At 43.5% G+C, this 24654-nt stretch overlaps 1 protein-coding gene across 1 annotated transcript in view; it reads right to left on the reverse strand.

The window, feature by feature from the left end:
- Positions 1-867: 867 nt before the first annotated feature.
- LOC147880377 (peptidyl-prolyl cis-trans isomerase) overlaps positions 868-24654 on the reverse strand; it is a 30908-nt gene continuing 7121 nt past the window's right edge. The window contains exons 2-5 of the mRNA XM_087370856.1: positions 22460-22558; positions 5202-5246; positions 2789-2926; positions 868-1439 (exon numbers count right to left, since the gene is read on the reverse strand). Coding sequence (XP_087226982.1) covers positions 1113-1439; positions 2789-2926; positions 5202-5246; positions 22460-22558 — 609 coding nt within the window. The 3' untranslated portion in view covers positions 868-1112. The remainder of the gene's footprint in view (positions 1440-2788; positions 2927-5201; positions 5247-22459; positions 22559-24654) is intronic.

A 24654-nucleotide genomic window follows, 5' to 3' on the forward strand; every position in this document is an offset into this window, starting at 1 on the left:
GGTTACTATAAGAATGCGACATCCACTCAAAGGTGATGCTTTGAATAACAAATCAAAATTAATTATTTTTCTAAATTTTTTAGAAAACTATGGCATCCTCCTGATTGACTAATATTTAAATTTATTAGAATGCTAACTTTTTAATGGAATACGTTGGTGTCCCTCTCAAGTACATAAGAGCTATTAAAAATCATATAAAGACTGCCCTTACATGATATAACACTTCCACCAACCTAGGTGAATCTAGGAAGGCCCAATAGGACAAAGAGAAATTCCTGAACTTTGTCAAAATACAAAGAGACACTACTAAAAACATGGGAAACCCATAGTTAAGTTTTAGACTACTGGATATGGAAAACACCATAATTTTCATATTGTTTTTACCTATGTGTATATAGAAGTGTGTAATTATTAAGCAATAGTTGGACAAGTGTTTAAGTTACAAGCTGAAGTTTATTTAGATATGTATTTTCGTAAATGTAACTTGAAATGTGAGCGAAAAGAATCCTTTGAGCAAGAACGGGGGCTGTGCCAACAATATAAAAACAGGACATGTATCTATGATATTTTCGAAGTTACATACCTCTGGATTCTTTGCATAGCCTCCCTATATACAAATGAAAACCTTGGTATGATTATATACGGACACGAATGATATTTTTGGTAAGATACAATTTTTTTCTATATGCCTTTGAAAGCTGCAAATCTAATCAAGGTCAAGTCAAAACTAGTGCTAAATAAGGTCTCAAATATAAACTTAGCAACCTACTATAAATGAAAAACAGTTGAAAATGAAAGAAGCGGCAATGTAAATGCACATGAACAACTTTAATGAAGCTTGGGTTTGCAGATGATAGTCTCAAATTTTTGAGTAAATAAAAACTACTTAGCTATTAAGAAGAGTAACACTGTGTTGTAGACAATATGCTTTATAAATGGTTAAAATAGTCAGCCTCAACATGAAATGAATAGGAAGGACAGCTGTCCACCTACTTGAAGATGATGTATAAGTCTTAGAGTTCCCACATAGCTTATGGGAACTACTCCCCAGGACTAGAGCTGGGGGATTGACAATATTTAAAACTAATAAGGTACGATTGAGCATTGGACTCTTACTTCACAGATCTTTTGAGCCTCAAACTCACAAACTTGTTCAGTACAGATACCCTCACTCCATTCCACACAGATGCAGTTGTTGGAAGCTCTGTGAGTTTTTCGACCAGTTGCATGTCCGCAGACAAAACATGAGCAAACACTGTGTATTTGGGGTACCACTCTTCATGATCAGCAAGACTTATGAAGAAATCGGGACCACCCCCAATCCAACCCATTGTACCCCTCATGATTCTTGGGCATGCTTCTCCTGGGATTTCTTTGAAACCCACACCTTGAGCTTCCAGAGAACCTTGCACAAGTGCATATGGAGGACCTGCTTGGCTCTGTTTGGAAAAAATTTTGCAGATCAAATAGTTAGATCTTCAATGCCTCATGCAACACAAGATTGTATTTTCAATCACACCAAAGATTATAATGAGACTCTTCTGTACACTTGTTGTTGATATCTTGGTTCCATATGTGAATGACTAGGCCCAAGTTCATATATGATGAACCCAATGTATGTTTATCGTCTAAACTCTCCACGCAATACAGTCGTGGCACCTTTTTTTTGCAAGGAAAAAATGATTCGTGGGACTATATTTCTATTCCACAAATACACAGAATATGTAAAAGAGGGCACACTAGTGAAAACAAGGTGCTAAATTGAGTGGATACCGGTATTAGTACATGACAATGGAAAGTCTGCAATTATAGTTACAATACATTCTCTCCTTTGTCGGAACTCTCAATTATAGATTCTTATGTAGAGCTGTGGGTCGCTTTAAATGTTTCAGAGATCCTATTCAAGTGAGCGAGCTTTCAAACTATAGCACTGCTCTCTCTCTCTCTCTCTCTCTCTCTCTCTCTCTCTCTTTCTCTCTCTCTCTCATTATTTGAAGCCTGTAGGATAGACTTAAAATAAATTGCAATAGAACTCATGGAGGCAGAGTACAAGAAATTGCGCTATTTGCCAATATTCCCATCTTTGCAGTCCTTAAGTCTGCATGCAAATCTGCGAGATTCGGAATAAAGTGTACGCAGAGAATTTTATAGCTTACATGCAAAAATATACCAAGCCAATGCATCACTACAGAGACAGGAAAATTGAAATGAATAATGGACTGATAATACTATCATTTTGGGAGGTGAAGGAAAGGACATGATATTCAAGCTAAGGATATTACTGGGAGTCCGGTAGGTAACCTTGGTAAGAAAGGTAAACACAGAACTATTAAAACAATTCTTTCCCTAAAAACAGATGCTCGGCCTGCATGCCAATCCATGTTATCACATTCACATTTGTGACAGGATTCAGGCATGCACACAAGAATTCAGATCAAGATACCTCTTGAGGTCCACCTGTAACTGCAAGATTCAGGTATTCATTTTTTCCAGGAGGAAAATTTTGAGAAAGCATTTCTTAACACTCAAACAAAGATTTTATTGACACCCAAAAGAAGAGACGGTGAGTCCCATTTTATCCCCTGTGACCTTTGCAATGTGGTAAATCAGGAATTTTGCAAAAGCATTGCTTGACATTCAAATACAGATTTTGTTGACACCCAAAGAAGAGACGGTATACCAGTCCCATTTCACACCCCGTGACCTTTGCAATGTGGCAAATCCGGGCTTGGAAAAAAGAAAGAACACATTTGCTTCAGTTACGTATGAAATGCAGAGAAGCGTCTACCTGATTGACACGCTGGCCTGTCAGATCCCAAATGCTTCCACGACCCTCAGCACGATAAAGTTGGCAACCAGCACAGTGCCGTACTTTTAACAACTCCAGCAAGTATGCCACAGACTTTGGAGCACACTCTGGCAACAGCTGCAAGAATGGCAAGTGTAATAGCATTGGCATTTCGTACCAATTATTAACAATTTAGTTCAAATGAATGATTGTAGCATGAGCTGAAGTTATTATTCACTTAAAAAGGTGACTGCACAAAAAAACAGCAGTGTACCATTCTAACAACAGTTTTTAAAAGTAGAAAAGGTTGAAAGTAGCTCTCAGATGAGGACATATATACAGCAAGGGTGTATTTACAAGAGTAAAGCCAAAATTAAAGAAGGTTGAAAGTAGCTCTCACATGAGGACATATATATAGCAAGGGGGTCTTTACAAGAGTAAAGTCAAAAAAAGCCTTAAAATTCTCAGGTTTGATAATTCCAGCAGCCCTCTGTTCACATTTCATTGCTTCTGAGTATACAGTCGTGCTTTCGACTCAAACATTGTACAGTTGGGCATATCTACAAGAGTGAAGTCAAAGAAAGCCTTAAAATTTCCTAATGTTTGAAAATTCCAACAGCCGTCTCTTTACATTTCATTGCTTCTGAGTATACAGTTGTGCTTAACAAGGCCCTTGATTAAGAAATATTATCCTTTGTACACTAAAGATTAGTGCCACTGAAACGTACAAGGATGAAACCACCACATAAAGCTAGAAGGCTGAAGCTTAGAGGACCAAACATTACCTGCTTGGCTAGATAGGCCGGTGAATGCTTGAACTTGGGGAAAGCATGGTAGCGTAAGGACAAAAGATAGGGAGATATGTTAGTGGGAAGGGCAGAGACCTTGGATAGGGTTGCTAGCAACAATAGAGGATTTGATACCTCAAAAGTTCCATTTAATATTCTAGGCAGTAGTATATTTCACAAATTTCTTCAAAACACCACAATGCAAATCACCTACATTTCTTGTCTTCTCTTTGGACTGTCCTTGCTATATAGAACATTTAAGCTTTGCAAAATGCAAAAATTTCTTCACGGATTTTGAAACCTAGGAAAGAAACCTGGAAAATAGTGCCCTAGAAAAGATTCACAAAATCTGGCATATGGTGCATCTTCCTTTGTGGCTGTTCCAAAAGCTACAATTGCTGGAATTCTTCTCAGCTACAGCTCCAGACTGCTAGCTTTGACATCATGTTCGAGTATGTTGTGAAGCAGAAGGGTGCAACAAGGAGAGAAACAAACGGATTTCATTGATGTGACTGCATATACATGTGCGTGTGAATGACACACAACTTAGCAAGTCCAAACCTAGGTATTACAAAGTAAGGTTTTGGAAAACTCATAGTAGATGGTACATTTGGTCTTCCTGTGCTGGCTGCTCAACTTCAAGATAAAAGATGAGTGTTGTGAAGCAGATGGATGCAAGAAAGGGAGAGAACATACATATTTCATTGATGGGAGAGAATATACATGTGTTTGGAAGACACACATGAGACTTCTGCAAGTCTAAACCTAGGTACTAGAAAGTTAGGGTTTCCACAACTCTAGATGGCATAGAGTGCCATGTGGCCAACCAAAATTTTTAGAGGCCCAATACATAGACAAGCTGCCCTTGCTGAGCTTAGCTCATGAGTAAATTAAAAAATGACCACTAATTGGTCTAGGAATGGCATTAGAGGTACATAAAACCAAGCAGTAACTCTAATATGAACACACTTTTGACTTCTTATTTGATAGTGGTACAGTCATTCCATCCAGAGTTGAGAGATGAGCTGCAAGCTTCACTCTGTTTGATGGGTATGAAAGCATTGATCTTATGTCTGATGACCAAGTGCACACATCACATGCACAAGTCTTCTAGGCAATCTCTGTGAAAGGGAAACGCCTTTTGATAAACTCATGAGGTAGCCAAAGGGAGAGAGATCAGCTCAGCCAGCATCAGAGGATCCCATTCTCCTTTCTTTTTATTGGGACTTTGGTCAATTGCTCCTTGTTCCTCCAAATTATGCACTCCTATAAAGACCTATTGTTTTGACAAAAGATGCAAAAATACCTCTTCTTCCATCTTTCCTTTGTGTATTGCACAAGCACCCCTCAACCTATAAAAGAGCAAATATGCTCTCAACTAAATCCATCACCAGAAACCTTGTTGGAATCGAGACAAGCAACGAAGATATAAACTTATGTTTTTTGGGCTATATTTTATTCGATTCTTCCTACGAATACTTACGACAAAGGCACACTCCAAAAACAATCAAAATTCAGTAATCACAGATATCCATTTGCAAACCCATAAAAAGTTTACATTAAATAGAATGTCCAACTAAAAGTATCTTTTTCAAAGAAAAGTATCAAATTACAATAATCCTCACCTTGATACGAATGGCTCCATGTTGAGTCTCCAAAGTCACAATGCCCTTTCAAGAAAATGACCAAAAGAAAAGCTAAGAACAAGGATGATGAAACCGAAGTCCTTAATAATATCAATAAAACAACGACATGAAAATAAGTGAGTACAAGAAAAGAAAAGATAAGGACAATAGTGCTGAAACCATAAGTCCTTAATAACATCAATAAAACATTAATATGAAATTGAGCTAGCTATGTTCAATACAAGAAAGACGTGCTTAGTCATCACACTTTGATCTAAAGTATCTTCCATTTCAATCAAGCGAAAAAAGTTCATGAATAACCATTGACATGTCTTGGCACATACCCTCGTTTGAGAAGATAAAACCCTAAGAACCAGATCACTAGCAACTCTACTAGTCCCCATACATGTAAACGCCAGACTAGTAGTCAAAATGAAAGTGTATGATTTTAACCAACAATGCGACATAGGCCCCCTACAATAGATTTAAACTCCACCATTAAGCCGATCACACACGCACATCATATCCTCTAGAGACTAAAATTATGTTTGATTACATAGAGACGACTCTGACAAAAGCATGAAGCTCAGTGTGGACTTAAGACATACAAATGGATGTGTCGCTTCAAGTTGAGGTGACATCATAATCTATATCCAACCTACAAAGAGGACTTCCCTACTGCAAGTTGGGACCTTGAAGGGGATAGCCAGGAATCAAATATACTATATTTGGGTACCCCACCTATCATCTTATATCCATGTCACCAAGGCCGCTTTCACAATCAAATGAAATCTTTAAAAGGATAGATAGTGCTTTCTTCATCCAAACGATAATAAAGCTTGAAGCACAAAGGTATGGATATCTGAAGAGCTCAGCTCAAACAAAGAGCCACTGAACTTGCTAAAGTGAACAAAGCTAAGAATGCAGGCAAATGAATGGTCTACTGGTGAATGACAAGAATTGATTAGGGAATTCAAATTTAAGCCTGAAGATTGTCAGTCTTAAATTTATGTGATAAAGGTCATTCTATGATAGGACTAGAAAATAGCTATGCTTTAAAATAATCCTAGAGTTCCTATATGCACTCTATAGGAGATACCATGTTCACTACCCGACTCTCTTATACTCAAAGATGTAGCTACTCTTTTTGGTGTGTACTTTCTCTCATAGGCCCGTGAGGCCTCCTATAGATGTTAATCTCTCTCTCTCTCTCTCTCTCTCTCTCTCTCTCTCTCTCGGGGCTGGTTTTTTGACACTCTAGTGAGGCCGGCTGTCATATATGCGGCACCTTTCTGGGGGAGTGATATCTTGGCAACAAAATGGAGGAGATTTTGAGCAAGCTACAAGTGATTATGGGGTCTACGATAAGCCCTCAGTCCCCTATCAGATATTGCAAGCAGAGTTCGCCATGATACCTCTTCAGGTTGATGTCATTTTTCAGACAATTACATTCCTCCACAGAGTTTGGGCCTTAACCCACTGAAGACTACTGAGGCTGGCACTAGAGTCATCCAGAAGGTTAGCAGAGAGCAGAGCCGATACATGGTATGCAAGTATATCCACATGGTTTGCCAAATCACCGTATTCAAATGGACCTTCTTCCCCCCTTTCAGTACAGCATGAATGTAGAGAAAGGGGGATAGAAGAGCAGAAAGGAGAGAGAGAGAGGGGAAGAGGGAGGGAAAAGGGTAGGAGAGAGAATGAAGTAGGGAAGAGAGGGAGAGATTGAAAGGAAGTAGGGAAGAGAGAGAGAGAGAGTGAGAGAGAGTAGGCAGGAAGGAGGAAGGGAGAGTAGATAGGATTAGATGTCACATCAAAAAGTACATAGTAGGGGGTGGATGGAGACTTATATAGTCCCTCCACATTCCCCCCCTAAAGGGCCTCTAACTTGGCCTCTTTTTCCCCTTCATTACAGCCATCCCTTCCCATAGAATTTTGCCCTCAAAATTTGATATGCGGGCTGTTAAATAGGTGCAGCCACCAGCAAATAATAATCAGCCCGGTAGGAGATAGGGATTGCCCTGGACAATGCTCTCTGGCTGCCATGAGTTCTCATCCTCAGGGAGTCCTTGCCACTTGATAAGATACTTGGTGTAGACTTTGTTTCGGAGTACGTGATCCCTGAAACCCATGATGCGCTCTGGAACATAGAGTATGTGGCCCTCCTCATCCATAGGTGGTAGCTCAGGAAGGACTTGGACATGCTGTCCGACATGTGGCTTCAGCAAGGACACATGAAAAACATTATGAATCCTGGAGGTCCTGGGTAACTCCAACTCATACACCACCTCGCCAACTTTGCGGATGATCCTGTAGGGACTGTAATACATGTGAGCAATCTTCGTGTTGGTATTATCCTTCAGGGGGCATAACGGTTCTTATGGAAGTGTACGTGCACATAATCCCCTTCTTCAAAAGACAGATACCTCTTGCGTTCATCCACATACTTCTTCTGCTTGGCTTGGGCATCCTGCATATTCTTTTTAGCCAATTGCAAAAGGGCATCCATACTCTCCAAGTCATTTCTTGCTTGCTGATTTTTCACAGCCATGTCAGCAACTAAAGATGGCATACCCACTGTGCATCCATACATAGCCTCAAACGGGCTCATGCCAATAGAGATGTGCTTGGTACTGTTGTAACAAAATTCAGCAAGTGCCAACCATTTATCCCAAGACTTCTGTGTCATGACCGAAATGCCTCAAATACTCCTCCAGCCATTTGTTCACCCTTTCTAACTGTCCATCCATCTCAGGGTGGTAAGCAGTGCTAGGTGTAAGAGAAGTACCCACTGCTGTAAATAATTCCTGCCAAAAGTGAGCCATAAATTTTGCATCTCTATTGCTGACAATCTCCTGAGGGAAACCATGATGCTTAAAAACATGCTCGATGAACTGCCAAGCAACCTATGATGCTGAATAACGGGTCTAGTGGGTATGAAATGGGCCTGCTTTGTCATTCTATCAACCACCACAAAAATGCTATCCCATCCCCGCTCTGTGGAAGGCAACCCTGTGATGAAATCCATAGCAATGTGAGTCCATTTGCCTTCTGGAATAGGTAATGGCTGCAAGAGACCCGCGGGTAACTGGCTGTCCACTTTATTTTGCTGGCAGGGCAAACATTCAATGACCAATTTAACTACATCCCGCCACAAGCCATCCGAGATAAAGCTTTGTTTGACCTTTTCATATGTCTTAGTAATACCCGCATGTCCTGCCATAAGAGATGAGTGCATTTCCTGTAAGACCAGCAATCGGTACTTTGAATCTGGCACCAAATAAATTCTGTCCTTGCACCACAACAGCCCATTATGCAGCTTAAATTCAGCATGCCCCTGGCTCGATGGCCTCTGTAACTCCACAAATATGGAAGCTGCCTTAGAATCCTGCATGTATTCTTCCTGAATACCATGAATCCACTCCTGGTAGATACAGGTAGTGGTGCCATTTTTCGAAAGCATGGAGGATAGCCAACATTTCCTGATCACACACATGATAATCTAGTTCCTTGGCATCCAATTTCCTGCTTTCAAAAGCAATTACCCTGTGTTCCTATCTTAGCACAACCCCTAATCCTTTGCCACTAGCATCTGCCTCCACAATGAAAGTATATGAAAAATGAGGGCATACCAACACAGGAGCATGAGTGAGGGCAAATTTCAGGTCTTCAAAGCTGCGCTGTGCATCTATAGACCACATAAAAGCATCCTTCTTCAAAAGGTCTGTCAGAGGGGCTACCCTCTTGGCAAAGTTGTGAATAAAGCGCCTGTAGAAGAAAGCAAGACCTAGGAATCCCCTCAACTGAGTAGGGTTGCATGGCTGCGGCCAATCCTCAATGCATTTCACCTTTGCAAGATCCACTCGAATGCCATCCTTGTTCACAATGTGACCAAGATACTCAACCTCTTGTACCATAAAAGTGCATTTGCTGGCTTTAGCATAAAGCTGATGCAGCCTCAAAATTTCCAGCACTTCCTTGACATGTCTGATGTGCTCCTGCTTATCCTTGCTGTAAATGAGGATGTCATCAAAAAATACCAGCACATATTTGAAAAGGAGAGGCTGCAAAATCTTGTTCATGAGTGCCTGGAAAGTAGCTGGTGCATTGGTCAATCCAAAAGGCATCACCTTGAACTCATACAGTCCCCTCTCTGTGCGAAAGGCTGTCTTGTGCTCATCCCCAGCTTTCATTCTAATCTGATGATAGCCAGACCTCAAATCAATCTTAGTCATAAACTGAGCACCCTTAAGTTCATCCAACAGGTCATCTATCCTCGGAATTGGAAACATGTTTTGGATGGTGACCTTATTCAAGTCTCTGTAGTCAATGCACATACGGTAAGAACCATCCTTCTTTTTCACCAGGAGTACAGAGGATGCAAAAGGAGAAGTGCTATGAGTGATGAAACTCTTCAGAAGTAAGTCCCTCACTTGAGTTGCGACTTCTTTCCGTTCTACCTTACAGAGTCGGTATGGGGCCTTATTGATTGGCTTACAGCCAGGTTCCAAGACTATGGCATGATCTACATCCCTTCTCGGAGGCAACTATGATGTCAAATCAGCAAACACATCTGCAAACTCTAAGAGCAATCTCTGCATATCACAATCATCAACACGGGGAGTACCACCCTCTTTAGTTACTGACACATTTAATGCATATATGGCGCTGCCCCTCTTGAGCTCTCTGGCCAACTGCCTTGCTGAAATGACCTGCAATTTAGGAGCTGTAATACCATGCAATGTAACTGATCCATCCTTGTGGACAAAGCTGAGTGTTAAGGCATTGAAATCCATGCTGATTTTTCCAAGTGATTGCAACCAATCACAGCCCAGGACAACATCTATTGGGCCCATGTCAATTGCCAAGAGATCACCTGCAAAAGTATAGTCATCAGAGAACTTAATCCTTGCATTTGCCATCTTGGCAACAAGATCTACTGATCATATGCTGTCCATTGGCCACTTCTACTCTCAGCCCATGGTCTATCTTAGTAGCAATCAGTCCAACCCTCTGTAAGGTCTTGCAGTTAACAAAACTGTGGGTGCTACTGCTGTCCAACACATGCACAATCCTGCCATTAATCATCCCTATTAATCTAATAGTATCATCACTTTTGGCACCCATCAAGGCATGCATGGAAATAGTATAAAGTGTTGGCTGGGCATCCCAATAAACCTCATTCTCGTTCACGAGAGCATTACCACCTGCATCTTCACGTGCATAAAAAGGTACCGCGTCCTGATGCTCCACAAAAAAGAGTGTTGGCCTACAGCCTCTCATGCCACCAGTGGGCAGAATCTCATACGAATGCGAAGCCATGCATAGTAACACCACCAAGATCAAAAGGAAAGTCGGTGCCCTTCGTGGCTCCAGTGTCAGGAGCCTCATCTGCATCATGTGTATTTGCCATCTCATCCTGAGACGTATCCAAAGAACCTGGGGCATCAAACAATTCCTCGTCATCTAAGAGGTCAATGATCATGCTGAGTTTGGCAGTACCATTGTTGCGCATCTTGCACACATTCCTATGCTCAGGAGTCCATTTCTCACCACATTTAAAACATAAGTTGGCCTTCTTTCTGCTGTCCATTATTGCCCATGTATGCTGTTTTATGTCAGACTGCTCATTTCCAGTAGTAGGCTTGCCTCCAAGCTTGGCATCAGGATACCTGTAAGGCATGGCATACGGCATCTTACTACCCGAGACAGTAGGAAAACGAGAAAATAGTGCTGCTGCAAATTTCTTGTCAGTCCACTCAGCAAACTTGGGCTTCGACTCAGTGTCATACCCCATAGCATGCGAGCTGCCCATGGCATTTCTGTGCTTGCCAGCATATTTAGGCTCGAATACTTCTGCAAGCTGAGATGCCCTCTCAATTGTTTGAGGGATATGTGCCTTCACATCTGCAGCGACAAGAACTTAACCCATGGTTGAAACGCAACAGCTTTCCCTTTTCAGATACATCCTGCACAAACAAGGAAAGCCTCTAAAAGTGTTGCAAGTACTCTTGGACCGTACCGGTCCGTGACAAGGCATAAAAATCAGCCAAGTATTGATGCTTTGGCTGCACGTCGCACGGGTCTAAAGGATGCCTTCAGCCCTTGGAATTTGATGCCTTCAGTCTTTGGAATTTGGTGCCACATCCCTCAGGATACCAATTGAAAGGCCAGCAGATTTGACAATGCTTGGAGCTGGGATTCATTGCAACCAGCAAATGCTCCACGTTCTGCCAGAAATCACGTGCATCGTACGGTAGGATTTGGTGTTGATAGGAGCTTTGACAAATTTACGTTGGCTGGGCAGGATTTGGCATTGACAGGCTGATGTTGAAGCTAGTTCCGAAACAGGGCCCTAGGAAGGGGCTCTCATACCAATGTAGAGAAGGGGTAGGGACAGATTTGGAGAAAGGGGGATAGAGGAGCAGAAAGGAGAGAGAGAGAGGGGAAGAGGGAGGGAAAAGGGTAGGAGAGAGAGAATGAAGTAGGAAAGAGAGGGAGAGATTGAAAGGGAGTAGGGAAGAGAGAGAGAGAGTGAGCGAGCGTAGAAAGGAGGAAGGGAGAGTAGATAGGATTAGATGTCACATCAAAAAGTACCTAGTAGGGGGTGGATGGGGACTTATATAGTCCCTCCACATTCCCCCCTAGAGGGCCTCTAACTTGGCCTCTTTTTCCCCTTCATTACAATGGATGCACCGCTTGAGTCGATCCCACGAGACGAGATTAGCCTGAGGATTGCCATTGGACAGATGCGGGTCTTGTCCCATTAGCCAAGGATTGAGGTAGGGAGAACTGCAGCTACCCCCAGAAAGTAGTAGATCTGCAGGTTATGCACATTGGGGGTGGTCGAGACGCAGGAGCATTTCCTATGTGTCTACCCAGCCTACTATGAGATCCGAGGACGACAATACCATTGTCTCTTTTAGAAGGGAAACGGCTTCGGTCAACTCTCACAATTGATCCACTTCCATGACCAGGTCTGTATTGGGCTCTATCTATTTGAGATGCGACAACACAGGGAGACCCTATCGTGACTGATCAGAGAGCAACAAGAGGCGACTACGCCAAAAGATACTAAGGTAGACTAAGCACAACGACGTGTCACAGCAGACTTCTATGCATTTGAGTTAGCTCCAAGACAGTGGGATGGAGGAGAAGGAGCTAACTGATATGAGGGCAGTCTGGATCAGCAGAGAGAGCCAACACAACACTGCTGCCGGTTGGCAGTCCCTCCCGAGCGGGAGACGCAAAGAGCACGTATGGCACAGAAAGTAACTAGAGCACATACAATCGAGGTTTGGCCTATCTCAACTTTCCTCACAGGAGATTGACAGAGACGAGGTGTCACTCTTGACATAGCCCACCGGATCTAGAGATCGCGGAGACCAGCTCGACGGATGCAGATCAGGGATGTTTTCGTAGAGCCACCACAGGTGCCAGGTTTTGGCTTCTGAGTCCCAGCTTACAGTTTGCATTTGAGTTTTCTTAAGCTCTTGAGCTCTTTAGTTTAGCATACTACTCAACAAGGGCCCTAGAGCACCCTTTGCTTCAGCCCATTGAGGCTTGTATGAGTTGTTTTCTCTTGGTGTACTTTATCCCATAGGCCCGCGAGGCCTCCCTAGGACGTTATTGCCTCTCTCTCTCTCTCTCTCTCTCTCTCTCTCTCTCGTCCTCTATGCCCAGACCCACTACGTGTCACTTGTTTACTATGCAAAATATACGGGTTGCCCTTCTCTGGCCTCATAACCGGAGATCACTAGATCATGAGGGATTATGCATTGAGCACTTTGCACATGGACAACAGATCTTGACCCCAATCCTAGCAGAGTTGTTCAACCATGCCGTGTGCCATGGCTTCCCGCCACCACCACCATAGTACCGATACACAAGGCAAGCGATCCCATGGACACTCGGAACTACTGCACTCTTATGATTGGCCACACTCTGGCTAAGATATATGGGTCAATAGTAGAGAGGGAGATCAGTAACCACACAGAGGACCCCGGGTAGCGAGCTCTTGGGCAAGCAGGTTTTCGGAGATAGCACTCCACCCTGGATCAGTTGAGGGCTTTAATTGAGGAGGCGATGTCAAGGCATTAGAAAGTCTACACTTGCTTCGTAGACTTTCGTAAGGCATTTCATATTGTCCCATGTTCTCGCCTGATCAGGAGATTACAGGAGTTACAGCTCCCAGAGATCATGATCTGGGGGGTCGTGAGTCTATATGAGTCCATCAAAGGGAGGATATCTATCCCAGGAGGTTTATCAGATCGAGTTGAGAGCACTATTGGAGTGAAACAAGGCTTCCTCCTCTCACCGACTCTCTTTGGGCTCTATGTCAATGAGATCACTTCCTTTGTAGATTGCCTAGGTGGAGAGGATTCACGTCTAGCTCACCTGATGATACAGATACTGCTGTATGCAGATGACATAGTTCACATATCATCCTCAGCAGAGAGATTACAAAAACATCTCGACGCTGAGGAGATGTTCTGCAAAGAGAGAGACTTGACAGTCAACCTTGTGAAAACAAAGGTTATGATCTTCAACACCTCACGAGTAGTGTCCCGCCGCCATAGCTTCACATACCAAGAGGAGCCAGTGGAGATAGTGAAGTCTTACACATACTTAGGGGTAGTGTTTGTGAAGAGAGTGGAAGAGAAGTAAGGAGTCTCACTTGCAGCTTTCTCACACACAAAAGGTGGAGGCTGAAAACAGTTTTCCTCTTCTTAGTTGTGAAAGCCAAAAGAACTCTCTCTAAGTACAAAAGGAATAGATGAATCCTATATGTGGGTCTTAAACCAAACTCAGCTAACCTAGGTGGCATACTAACTAAGCCACTGACTAAAGTACATAAAGATAGTTGTCATCCAACTATTATTCATGGACGGTGTACCAACCGCATCTGCAACTAACAAGTCGGTGACATAAATGCACAACGGTCACCCTAGCATATCACGAGTGGAGCTCGATATCTCAACACTCCTCCTCGAGCTCAATCCCAATTCCTCTACACCAAGCAGGTCTCTGAACTTGCGCAGCTTCTCTGCACCCAATGCCTTCGTGAATATGTCAGCACCCTGATCCTCTGTGCTGACATAAACTAGACTAATAAAACCTACTAGAACCTTCTCCGCACATAGTGATAATGCACCTCAATGTGCTTTGTTCTAGTATGATAGACTGGGTTATTTGCCCAGTGTATACTGCTCATGTTGTCACAGTAAATGACAACTGGCCCATCTGTAGACCAATGCAAATCATAAAGTAGCTTACGTAACTAAGTTACCTCACATGCAGCCATTGCTGCACCCCTGTACTCAGTCTCTGTGCTCGACAAGGCAACTATAGGCTATTTCTTGCTGCTCCAAGTGACTGTAGCACTCCCAAAAGAGAACACATATTCACTGGTAGATCGTTTATCAAAAATACTACCGACCCAATTAGCATCAGTGTATCCATGCAACTGTATCTGGACTCCAGTCTCATAAAATAGTCCATACTACAATGTGGACTTCACATACCTCAGTATGCATCTAGCCGCATCCAAATGTGATTTCCTTGAAGCCTGCATAAACTGACTTACCAACCCAACAGCATAGCTCAAATCTGACCTGATAATAGTCATATAAATCAAACTTCCTACTATGCGTTTGTACATAGTAGGATCTTCCAGAAGCTCACATGTATCTGTGCTCAACTTCATATTCTGCTCCAAAGGAACTGAAATAGGCTTATAGCTTGTCATCCCATATTTGGATAGCATGTCCAATCCATACTACCTCTGCAAGAGCCATATCCCACTTGTGGATCTAATCACCTCAATGCCCAAGAAATAACGGAGTTCTCTCAAATCCTTCATCTCAGACTTCTGCTTCAATAGCATTTCCACATGAAGGATATCTTCATCACTATCACCTGTGATGATCAAATCATCAACATAAATAATAAGCAGGATAATGCCTTTCTCTGTTTTTCTCACATAAAGTGAGAAATCTGTCTTGAAAATCTGAAAGCCAATAGTGACAAGATACACAACTCATCATCAAGGCTCTGTTCTGAGCCACTAGATTCACCATCCACATAAGAGTGACCTGCATTCACATCAAACATGGATGTGCAAACATTGCTGTACTCAATTCGGACATGTCCGCATCCAATGTAAACATACTGTCCTTCTTCTTCCCTTTTGCTATCAAGCGACCTTTATTTTTCATATCCTCAACAAAGCATCCATGAGGATTAAATCTGACCTGCAAGCCCTGCTCAACCATTTGACCAACAGAAACCAGGTTCTTGGTGATATTCGAGACATAAAATACATCAGACAGGTATTTCTTTTTTCCATCCTGCATAGATAAAGGAATTTTACCAATCTGCATAATAGGATGTGCAGTATCATCACCAGTCTCCACAAATCCTGGTCTTTCCATTTTTCTTGCATCTGACATCCATTCTGCATGACCTATCATGTGATTTGACGCACCTGAGTCAACATATCACACATCATTGCTTTCTTCTACACTTGTCACAGAATTAGTCATGTGCTGCACTATAAACAAATGCTCATTTCTGTCATCACCCTGTCTACTAGAGGATGCATAATTGCCTTGCTGTAATTTTTCAGTCATGATGTCATTCTGCTTTTTATAGCAGTCTTTAACCATATGACCCATTTTACCACAGTAGTAGCATTCAACATTGCTGTTTGCATTTTGGCCTCTCTGCCATCCACCACGACTCCCCCTGTCTCTAAAGTTACCACGTCCTCCTCCATAGGACTAGTTTTCTTGAATTTGCTGCATATTCTGATTTCTGCCACGGCCTCCAGATCAGCCTGCTCTACCTCTTTCTCTACCTCTGCCTCTATCTCTTCCAGCATTTGAGTAGAAGACAGTTTCTTTTGAAGTTCCTCCTGAAGAAGATGCACCACCATTTCTCTGCTCTTCAGAAATTAGAAGAGCAATCAACTCCTCAAAATCAGAAAAATTCTCACAAACGGCAATGGATGTACGAAATTGTGCATAATCCTTTCCTAGACCATTCAAGGTCACAGAAACTAAATTATCATCTTCCGCTGACGACCCAATAGAAGCAAGTGCATCTGCAATCTTCTTCACCTTCATGTGGTAGTCATTGATGCTCATATTTTCTCTGCATATTATGCAACTCCTGCTTAAGCTGCATTTTCCTGGCTTGCGTATTTGTGCTATACATTTTTATCAAAGTATCCGACGCCTCCTTTAACGTGCTTGCATCCTGAATATGCACAATCATAGAATCTGAAATACTGATAGACAACCAGTACATAACTTTTCTGGCTCTCTCATGCCAGCCTTTAAATAGCTGCAACTCCTGTTGATTGGGAACATTAGGAATAACTGATTCTTCTTCAACTCCAGTAATAAACTCCCAATAGCCTTTTCCCTTAAGAAAATTCGTCGTTCTAAACTTCCATGCTTGGAAGTTGTTCTTGTCAAGCTTTTCAGTGACTATCTGTGAAAGAGCATCAGACGCCATTACAGAACACTGCAAAAATATTCTGTCATTGCAAAAAACACAACTTCTGTCTCACAAGGGCAAATCTGCAAAACTGACGAAAGTGGTATTTGACCACACAGTCACTTCCTAGTGACGATTTTGCATCAACAGGCAATAAGAATGATTCTGTCACTCCCAATATCTCTGCGCACAAGCATACGATGCAATTTCTGCGGCAACTTTTCACCGACCTGCAGTAGTCACACAGCAAAAATAGGACACTTTTCTGAGTGCCTGCGAAAAACTTCCGCAACCAAAACGGGTCCCGAAATGACCTCGAATCAAAAAAAATAATGTCACCAAGGGCTTTGCCCTATCTCACAGCATATACTGCCCTCTCGCCGCACCGCGAAGGGCGTCCCAATCTGACACAGTGCACTCTTGCACTTTCTAGCTGTGCTATATGCAGAGATTTGCTCCCAAACTCGAAAAAAGGAAAGCAACACTGATCCTCTTACCAAGACACCGCGAACTTGGTTTGCTTTCTTGAGCTCCTTACCACGAACCGAGCTTTGATACCATGTGAAGAGAGTGGGAGAGAAGTAAGGAGTCTCACTTGCAGCTTTCTCACATACACAATGGGGTAATACACACAAAAGGTGGAGGCTGAAAACAGTTTTCCTCTTCTTAGTTGTGAAAGCCGAAAGAACTCTCTCTAAGTACAAAAGGAATAGGTGAACCATATATGTGGGTCTCAAACCAAACTCAGCTAACCTAAGTGGCATACTAACTGAGCCACTAACTAGAGTACATAAAGATAGCTGTCATCCAGCTATTATTCATGGACGGTGTACCAACCGCATCTGCAGCTAACAAGTCGGTTACATAAATGCACAACGGTCACCCTGGCATATCACGAGTGGAGCTCGATATCTCAACAGTGTTCACTAGGCCAGGTTTCACGATGACCCATGCAGGTACGGCAAAACTCACGCAAGGACGGGGTGCTTTGGCCCAACTAGAGAGGCAGTGACACTTCTAAGACTCTCGGACCAAGGGTTGGCTTTTTGACACGCTGGTGACACCGACTGCCACGTATGTAATACCTTTTTGGGGGCGTGATATTTCAGCGACAAAGTGGAAGAGATTTGAGAGGCTACAGGAGATTATGGGATCCAGGATGACTCGGAGCAAGCCCTTATTCCCCCATCAGATCATACAGGCGGAGTTCGCCATGACCTCCTCTAGGTTGATGCCATCTTTCAGACAGTGACTCTCCTTCATAGAGTCTGGGCCTTACCCCAGTGGAGATTACCGACGTTAGCACTGGAGTCTTCCAGCGACTCGCAGAGAGCAGTGTTGATACAGCATGGTAAGCACGGGTATCCACGTGGTTTGGTAGTCACGGCATTCAGATGGATAGACTTCCCCCATTTTAGTACAACATGGATGCACCACCCGAGATGATCCCACGAGATGAGATCAACCATATCATACAGTTGGGCCTCCTCCAACTCCATACATCGAGGGCTTGGGGGGGAGAAGAGTTCCCCACATAACCACTTCCTGAGGGTCTCGTAGCATGGTCTCATCATCAGACCTCAATATCTCACATGCATTGAGGAAAGTCTCACATGCATTGAGGATCCCCATCGATCAGTTGCGAGTCTCGTCACATCAGCTGAGGATTGAGGCAGAGAGAGCAACAGGCATACCCAGAGAGCAGAGGATTTGCACACTATGCCGGATGGATGAGATTGAGACAGAGGAGCACTTTCTATGTGTCTGCCAAGTCTACTATGAGATCCGAGGGCGATATCACTGCCTCTTTCAAGAGGGCCATGGCTTTGGTCCACTTACATGGCTGATTAATTTCCCTGATCACGTTTGTGTTGGGCTCTATCTGATTGAGATGCAACAAGAGAGAGATATATTGATGCGACAAACCAAAGAGCGGCAAGGATTGATGCGACAAGTCACCGAGATCGACAGAGCACTGACGCTTGTCACAAATTTCTATGCATCTGATTCAGCTGCCGGTGAGACTGAGAGAGAGAAGCTTGATGAGATGAGAGCATCATGGATTAGTTTTTTTTGGGCAAAGCATCATGGATTCGTAGTGGGAGTCTCCATCACGATGCTACACACGAGACACGCACCCCAAATGCGACACGGAGAGGGACCAGAGCACGCACGATCGAGGTCCGGCCTATCTCAGACCTCCTTAGAGGTGGCCCTCAGAGACGAGGCGTCACCCTTGACGTAGCCCACAAGATACAAAGATCGGGACCACGCCCTCCACCACGTCGAGAGACAACTCGACAGACACAAATACGAGAGCTCCTCTGAAACTAGCCTTCAATAAATCAAAAGGGAGTAAAACTAACAAGTAATCAATCAACACTATTACATTAACAATTCAGCAAAAGTAATACCAGCAGACTGGGAGCTAGAGTGACCCTGCACCAAGACAAAGACACAGATTGGGCCCAAACCTTGGCGCCCCTTTCGGTATTTCTTTACTTAAGTGAGAGGCCCATAATTCCTGGCTACATAAAGGATACATTCCTTCTTACAACAAGGGCATTCCACATCCCAGTGGGCATCCACATACCCTGCAAAGCCTTTATTGTTCCTTGCTCTCACCACTCCTAGTAGTAGGTCTTCATCCCTAGTCCAGGAAGCTTGCACACAGCCCTTGCACACAGCCCGAAACTATCACGAGTAACCACACTTGGTCACACAGTTCCCCATAGCTCTAGTGCCCAATTAACCAACTATCTGCTCAAAGCAGAAAAAGAAAGCATACACAAGCTTTCTCCTCTGACAAAGACTGCCATGACCAATAGTCTCTCACCCTATGGGTCGCACATATCCTGATACAACAACTTGTTTCCCATAAAAGAACTGGCATCACAACACAGCAAACACTACGGCAGTCACACCTGTACCATCCCTCTCAAGGTTCCAAGAATACATTCCATTCCATGCATGGATTCCCAAACCCAACCTACTCAGCAACGAGGCTATACTCAAGATGTGTCCTCTGCCTAACAACCACAACAATTATCACCTCGGAATGCGTGGAAACAATTCCATACAGCCTAGGATTACGTTAAGGTGCTCACGCAATGCAAGAGAGAGAAAACCGTTTGTCTGATCACGTAACAAGCTCCAAGGTCCAAAGCTAGAGAGAGGAGATCCAAATTAGAGAGAGAAATTCAACACTTGGAACCACATGCACACATGGGACTACCATGTGGCTCATTAAAGCCTCTAACCCCTTACCAATGACACACTTTGGTGTTCCCTTAGGCCCAACTTTATGACCCCTCTAAACCTTGCCTTGGCCCTAGCATTTAGGCCTAGTGGGTGCACCTAGGGATTAGATCCTACTCCCTACATTCACCTTAGGGGCTTTCAGCGACCATAGGTTTATTTGCACAACAAAAAAATAACGTCCCCGTGACATCCAGAACCCAATATTTCCCACGGAATTTTGCTGTCCATCTTTCGAGAGACTTTTACCCCTCAGCTTCAGCGTCTCCAAGGTACTTTCCACCACCTTCAGCTCCCAGATATCCTCCTGATCAGGGTTCCCCTTCCCCAGGATAGTCTTTCCATTCTGAAGGTTCTCCCTCTCGGAAATCTGTCACACAAGGTGTTGAGACAACAAGTGATGCTGATCAGCCTGGTAAAAGGTAGGACTGCTCCCGGACGATGCACTCTGGCTGCCATGATTTTCATCCTCTGGTAATCCTTTTTATCTAATAAGATACTTGATGGATACCTTGTTGCGGAGTACTCTACCTCTAAAGCCCACAATGTGCTGGGGGACATAGATGATATGACCCTCCTCATCCACGGGTGGCAACTCTGGAAGAATGTGCACATGCTGACCTAAATGTGATTTCAGCAAAGACACATGAAACACATTATGGATCTCGGAGGTGCTCGGTAGCTTCAATTGATATCCTACCTCCCCAATCTTGTGGATAATCCTGTGAGGGCCATAATACCGATGACCAAGATACAATCTTGAGCAGCTAGTGAAGCCTATCACAGAGGCACATGGCGAAGGGAAAGAGTTTACTATAGAGGGTGCTGGTTTCTCTGGAACAGGCTGGTTTTCTTCTTTCAGCCTTTATTGGTTTTTTCCAAACTGAGCACCTTCGGGGCTGCTGTTTTGTATGAAGTTTTCCAAGCATTTATAGAAGGTTTGAAATCTCCCGGCTTTTTTTTTTCTACCTTCCTTTACTCTCTCTCTCTTTGACTAGCTCTCTCTTTCAGTCTCTCACTCTACACAGTACTAGGGCCCAGGACAACAGTTCGGCTGGACCCCCCCAAAGGATTTTATTACTTGAGAGAAGAAGGAATACAAGAGTTCAGTGTGGAAGCTGTTACCAATTTTCCAGTGTGAAATCAATTTTACAAGAGCTTCAAGCTCATTCCAAAATGGCAACATGCCACTTGTCAAAAATCTAGACTAAATCCTATTACATGCCTCTAAGGGCAATTTCTAGGGTCTTCGTAGCACTTGGTCACGCAGGTGGCCTCCGAAATACTTGCTACGCTCCAAATTGCATGGGTCTTTAGCCCCTCATAGTACCTGCAACAATCAATTAAAGCGCACCACCATGGTACCCATTAATTGTTAGCGCTTTGCATGCAAATAATAGACTGTGGACTAATCCTAGTCATGGGTGGACGTCCCCACTGAACAAATATGTGGACAAAACATAGAACACAATTCTTAGTCGACCGAAGTCAATCCTCTTCGTCGTAATTAAGGGGCTTTGACCAATGGTCATGGTGCCTTAATTATGGCCAAGTCTCTCCAACCGAAGCTGGCACATCTCTCCAACCGAAGTTGGCACAACTTGGTTAACTGTAGTTAACCCTCTTGACGCATGCCACGTCTCGTTGACCGAAGTCAACACTCTCTAACCGTAGTCAGCTCTGTGGTTCTCTGGTTAACCGCAGTTAACCCACAGTGTAATAAATCAAGTCTCCCCAACCAAAGTCAGACTTACTTGATGAGTCAAGTGTCTTTGACCGTAGTCAATTCTTTGACCATTAAAAGAACTCTTTGACCATAATTAACACAAATGAAAACTTTTTAATTATGATCTGATAAATAGTCAACTAAACTTTGACTTAGGATATTTACATTGTGGTGACAAGGTTCCTTTCTTTGGGGGGGGGGTAGTGTGTGAACAGACCAGGCAAGCCTAATAAGAAGATTGTGCATTATGCTGGAAAGTGTAGCCTGGCAACATGGGCTGTGATTAAGCAAATGGAATTAACCATGAAATGTGCATTGTAAATAGCATAGTTGAAACATGTAGATCTTCGGAACAAAAGAGTAGTGAATGACAAAATAGTAAACATATGTAACATCGGTATATTAGTTTTAGATTCAATGAACAAACATGATGACCTTCTATCAAGCCTTCCTTCCTCGTATAATGGAATTGTCAAAATCCTTCAAATAAGCAATGAGATATCCCTGAACAAAATGGTTGCTACGCTTTTGGATGATGAGAGGTGCCAGAAACGTGAGGATGAATTTGGTGATAGCTCTTACCTAATCGAGAAAAGCGAGTAGGCAAAGAAAATGGAGCTGAAGTGCACCTATTATGGAAGTCTAGCCATAAAGAAGACTACTGCTATCAAAAGAAGGAAGCACAGGGAAAGAAGGGCAAGGAGGTTGCAACCATGAACACCACCAAGGACTAAAAAGGAAAACACAATATACACTACAAGCAATAGCTTACCATGTCCTTCCCATAAACAAGGCCTGATGTCCACATAACATCACGGTTTGAGTCCTGCACATCTGGCATGAGGGGATCATCTTGCATCTTGAGCCAACACTGTCCAAACAACACTCCAGATTAATAAAAGGCAAAGACAACATTGATAGGTGCACGATTTCAGTTTCACAATATGAATACTTTTTTCAAGCAGAATACTGAAGTTGGAAGAAATTATCTCTAAGAACAATGAAAGATCAATTCAAAACAATCAACATCCATAACAGCAACAAAGAGCTGCCTAGTAAAATAGCCTTACTTTTCCCTAATCTTTTAAAAACCACAGCCATGTCACTTTCAATTGTGAAAATAGATGCATGAAAACTTTACGACACGCTAAATGATTCCAACCTCATTACTTTGCATGAAGAAAATACTAAACCCTATGCTGTTCAATGACACACAGCAGAATACAAGCAATCTTTGGCATAGGACCTCAACACATCTAGAAAATGATCTTTAGCATAGGACCTCAACACATCCAAATAATGAAAAGCACCTGTCGACCTTGGAAAGGGACTAGGAAGGTGTAACAAGCTAACTTCTTCTCTCACTGTGCTACACAGGCTATGGTGTAGTTGTTTGTTCCTTGGCTTGCTCTTTGGCTTGATGCACAAATAGGGTTAACAACTCCCCTGGACCGATTTCATTACCCGTCCACAAGCTATGGCCGATTACACAATGGGAGCTGGACCGTTATAAATAAGTTTGAGCATCTTATCCCTTTCATCAATACGCTAAGTGAATATAGATATCTTCCAGAATTGCTTGATATAATCTTTTACTGTTCCCTGCTGTAAAAAATTAAAACCGACGTGTTGGGATAGGGTTGGTCACCTCCCCACCTATGAGCCCCCATATGAGGAGAGCATTGGGGAGGTGGACCATAGAATGATAGGACGGTACATGGGGCTGCCACATGGGCTGCCGTGTGGACAGCAAAGAGAGAGAGGAAGTACTTGGCAGATCAGGGCAGCCATGGTGGGCAGAACTGGTACAGGAGTGCCACGGGGCTGTCCATGGATGGAAAGGACAGGCATGTGCAGGGAAACCAGCAAGAGATGACTGCGTGGACGGGCGGGATGAGTACGGACTGCTGTCCGGGACGAACAAGGCTGAACAGAGGTGGAATCAGCAGAAGGAAAAGGCACATCTGAATCGTGGTTGAATGGAAGGCTTTTGGGCTGGGTTGGGGGCAGGACAGGAGGCTGGATTAGCCTGGGCCAGTGGATGGAAGCCACGTGGCCAGGCAGGCCACCAAATTCCCTCAACTAGGGCTCTTAAGGACTACTTATGGCCCTCCCCCTCCAATAGGCTGGTAGGGTGGAGTTGAGTCGGCTGGTAGGGATATGCCAGTCAGCTATTTTGGGGGAGCAACCATCCCCTATAGAAGGGGGTCATTTGGGCCTCCTTTGGCATCACTTGGAGCAGCAGTCCAAGAGCAGGAAGGAGCCAACCTTAAGCCTATACACAAGAGGTGAAGGAGACCTACAAGGGCTGTAGACTTAGCTCAAGGTGCCGCCACCTAGGCTGGTTACCCAGACAGCAAGGTGGAAGGGATCACTGGACAGAGACATAAGCTCAGGGGAGCATGCGGACTCAGAGATCTAGAGGTGCCAGAGGCAGCAGATAGCATGATTATATTTTGGTAAGATCGGAGGACCATGGTTTGGTGGGACTCTGCATCTCCTTTTGTATCGTGTCCAATTTGTGGAAAGACGGAACTCTATTTGTCTTGGATGCACTGTCTATCATGGCTTGCACAGACACATCAATGGTTGTGAAGTACACACATGTTTTGAAACTTGATTCCGTAGTGAAACACTTGCGCATGTAATTCCTGGGCTCATCTATCAATCTTCCACTGCAGGATACCCTTTGGTGGGATTTCATTTCTAACATAGAGCCCGACAGAAGTTCTTGGGAAGTGGAGCTTGGAGGCAAGGACCATGCTGAAGGACGACCTTAATTCATTGCTTGGAGGAATTAGCTTCAATGTCTGAAGGATTGTACCCAGCCGAGAGGCTCAGGTTCAGGCAGGCATCTAAAGGATTGTACCCACATGGGAGACTTGGGCTCAAGCAGGTGTACAACACTCTAAACTCTTTACCTCTTTCAGTTCATTATCATGGCCAATAGATATCAAATCTCTCCTT

The sequence above is a fragment of the Dipteris shenzhenensis genome, chromosome 32, assembly GCF_047967505.1.
Source record: "Dipteris shenzhenensis isolate YYH24624 ecotype China chromosome 32, Dip_SZ_1.0, whole genome shotgun sequence".
Taxonomy (NCBI): domain Eukaryota; kingdom Viridiplantae; phylum Streptophyta; class Polypodiopsida; order Gleicheniales; family Dipteridaceae; genus Dipteris; species Dipteris shenzhenensis.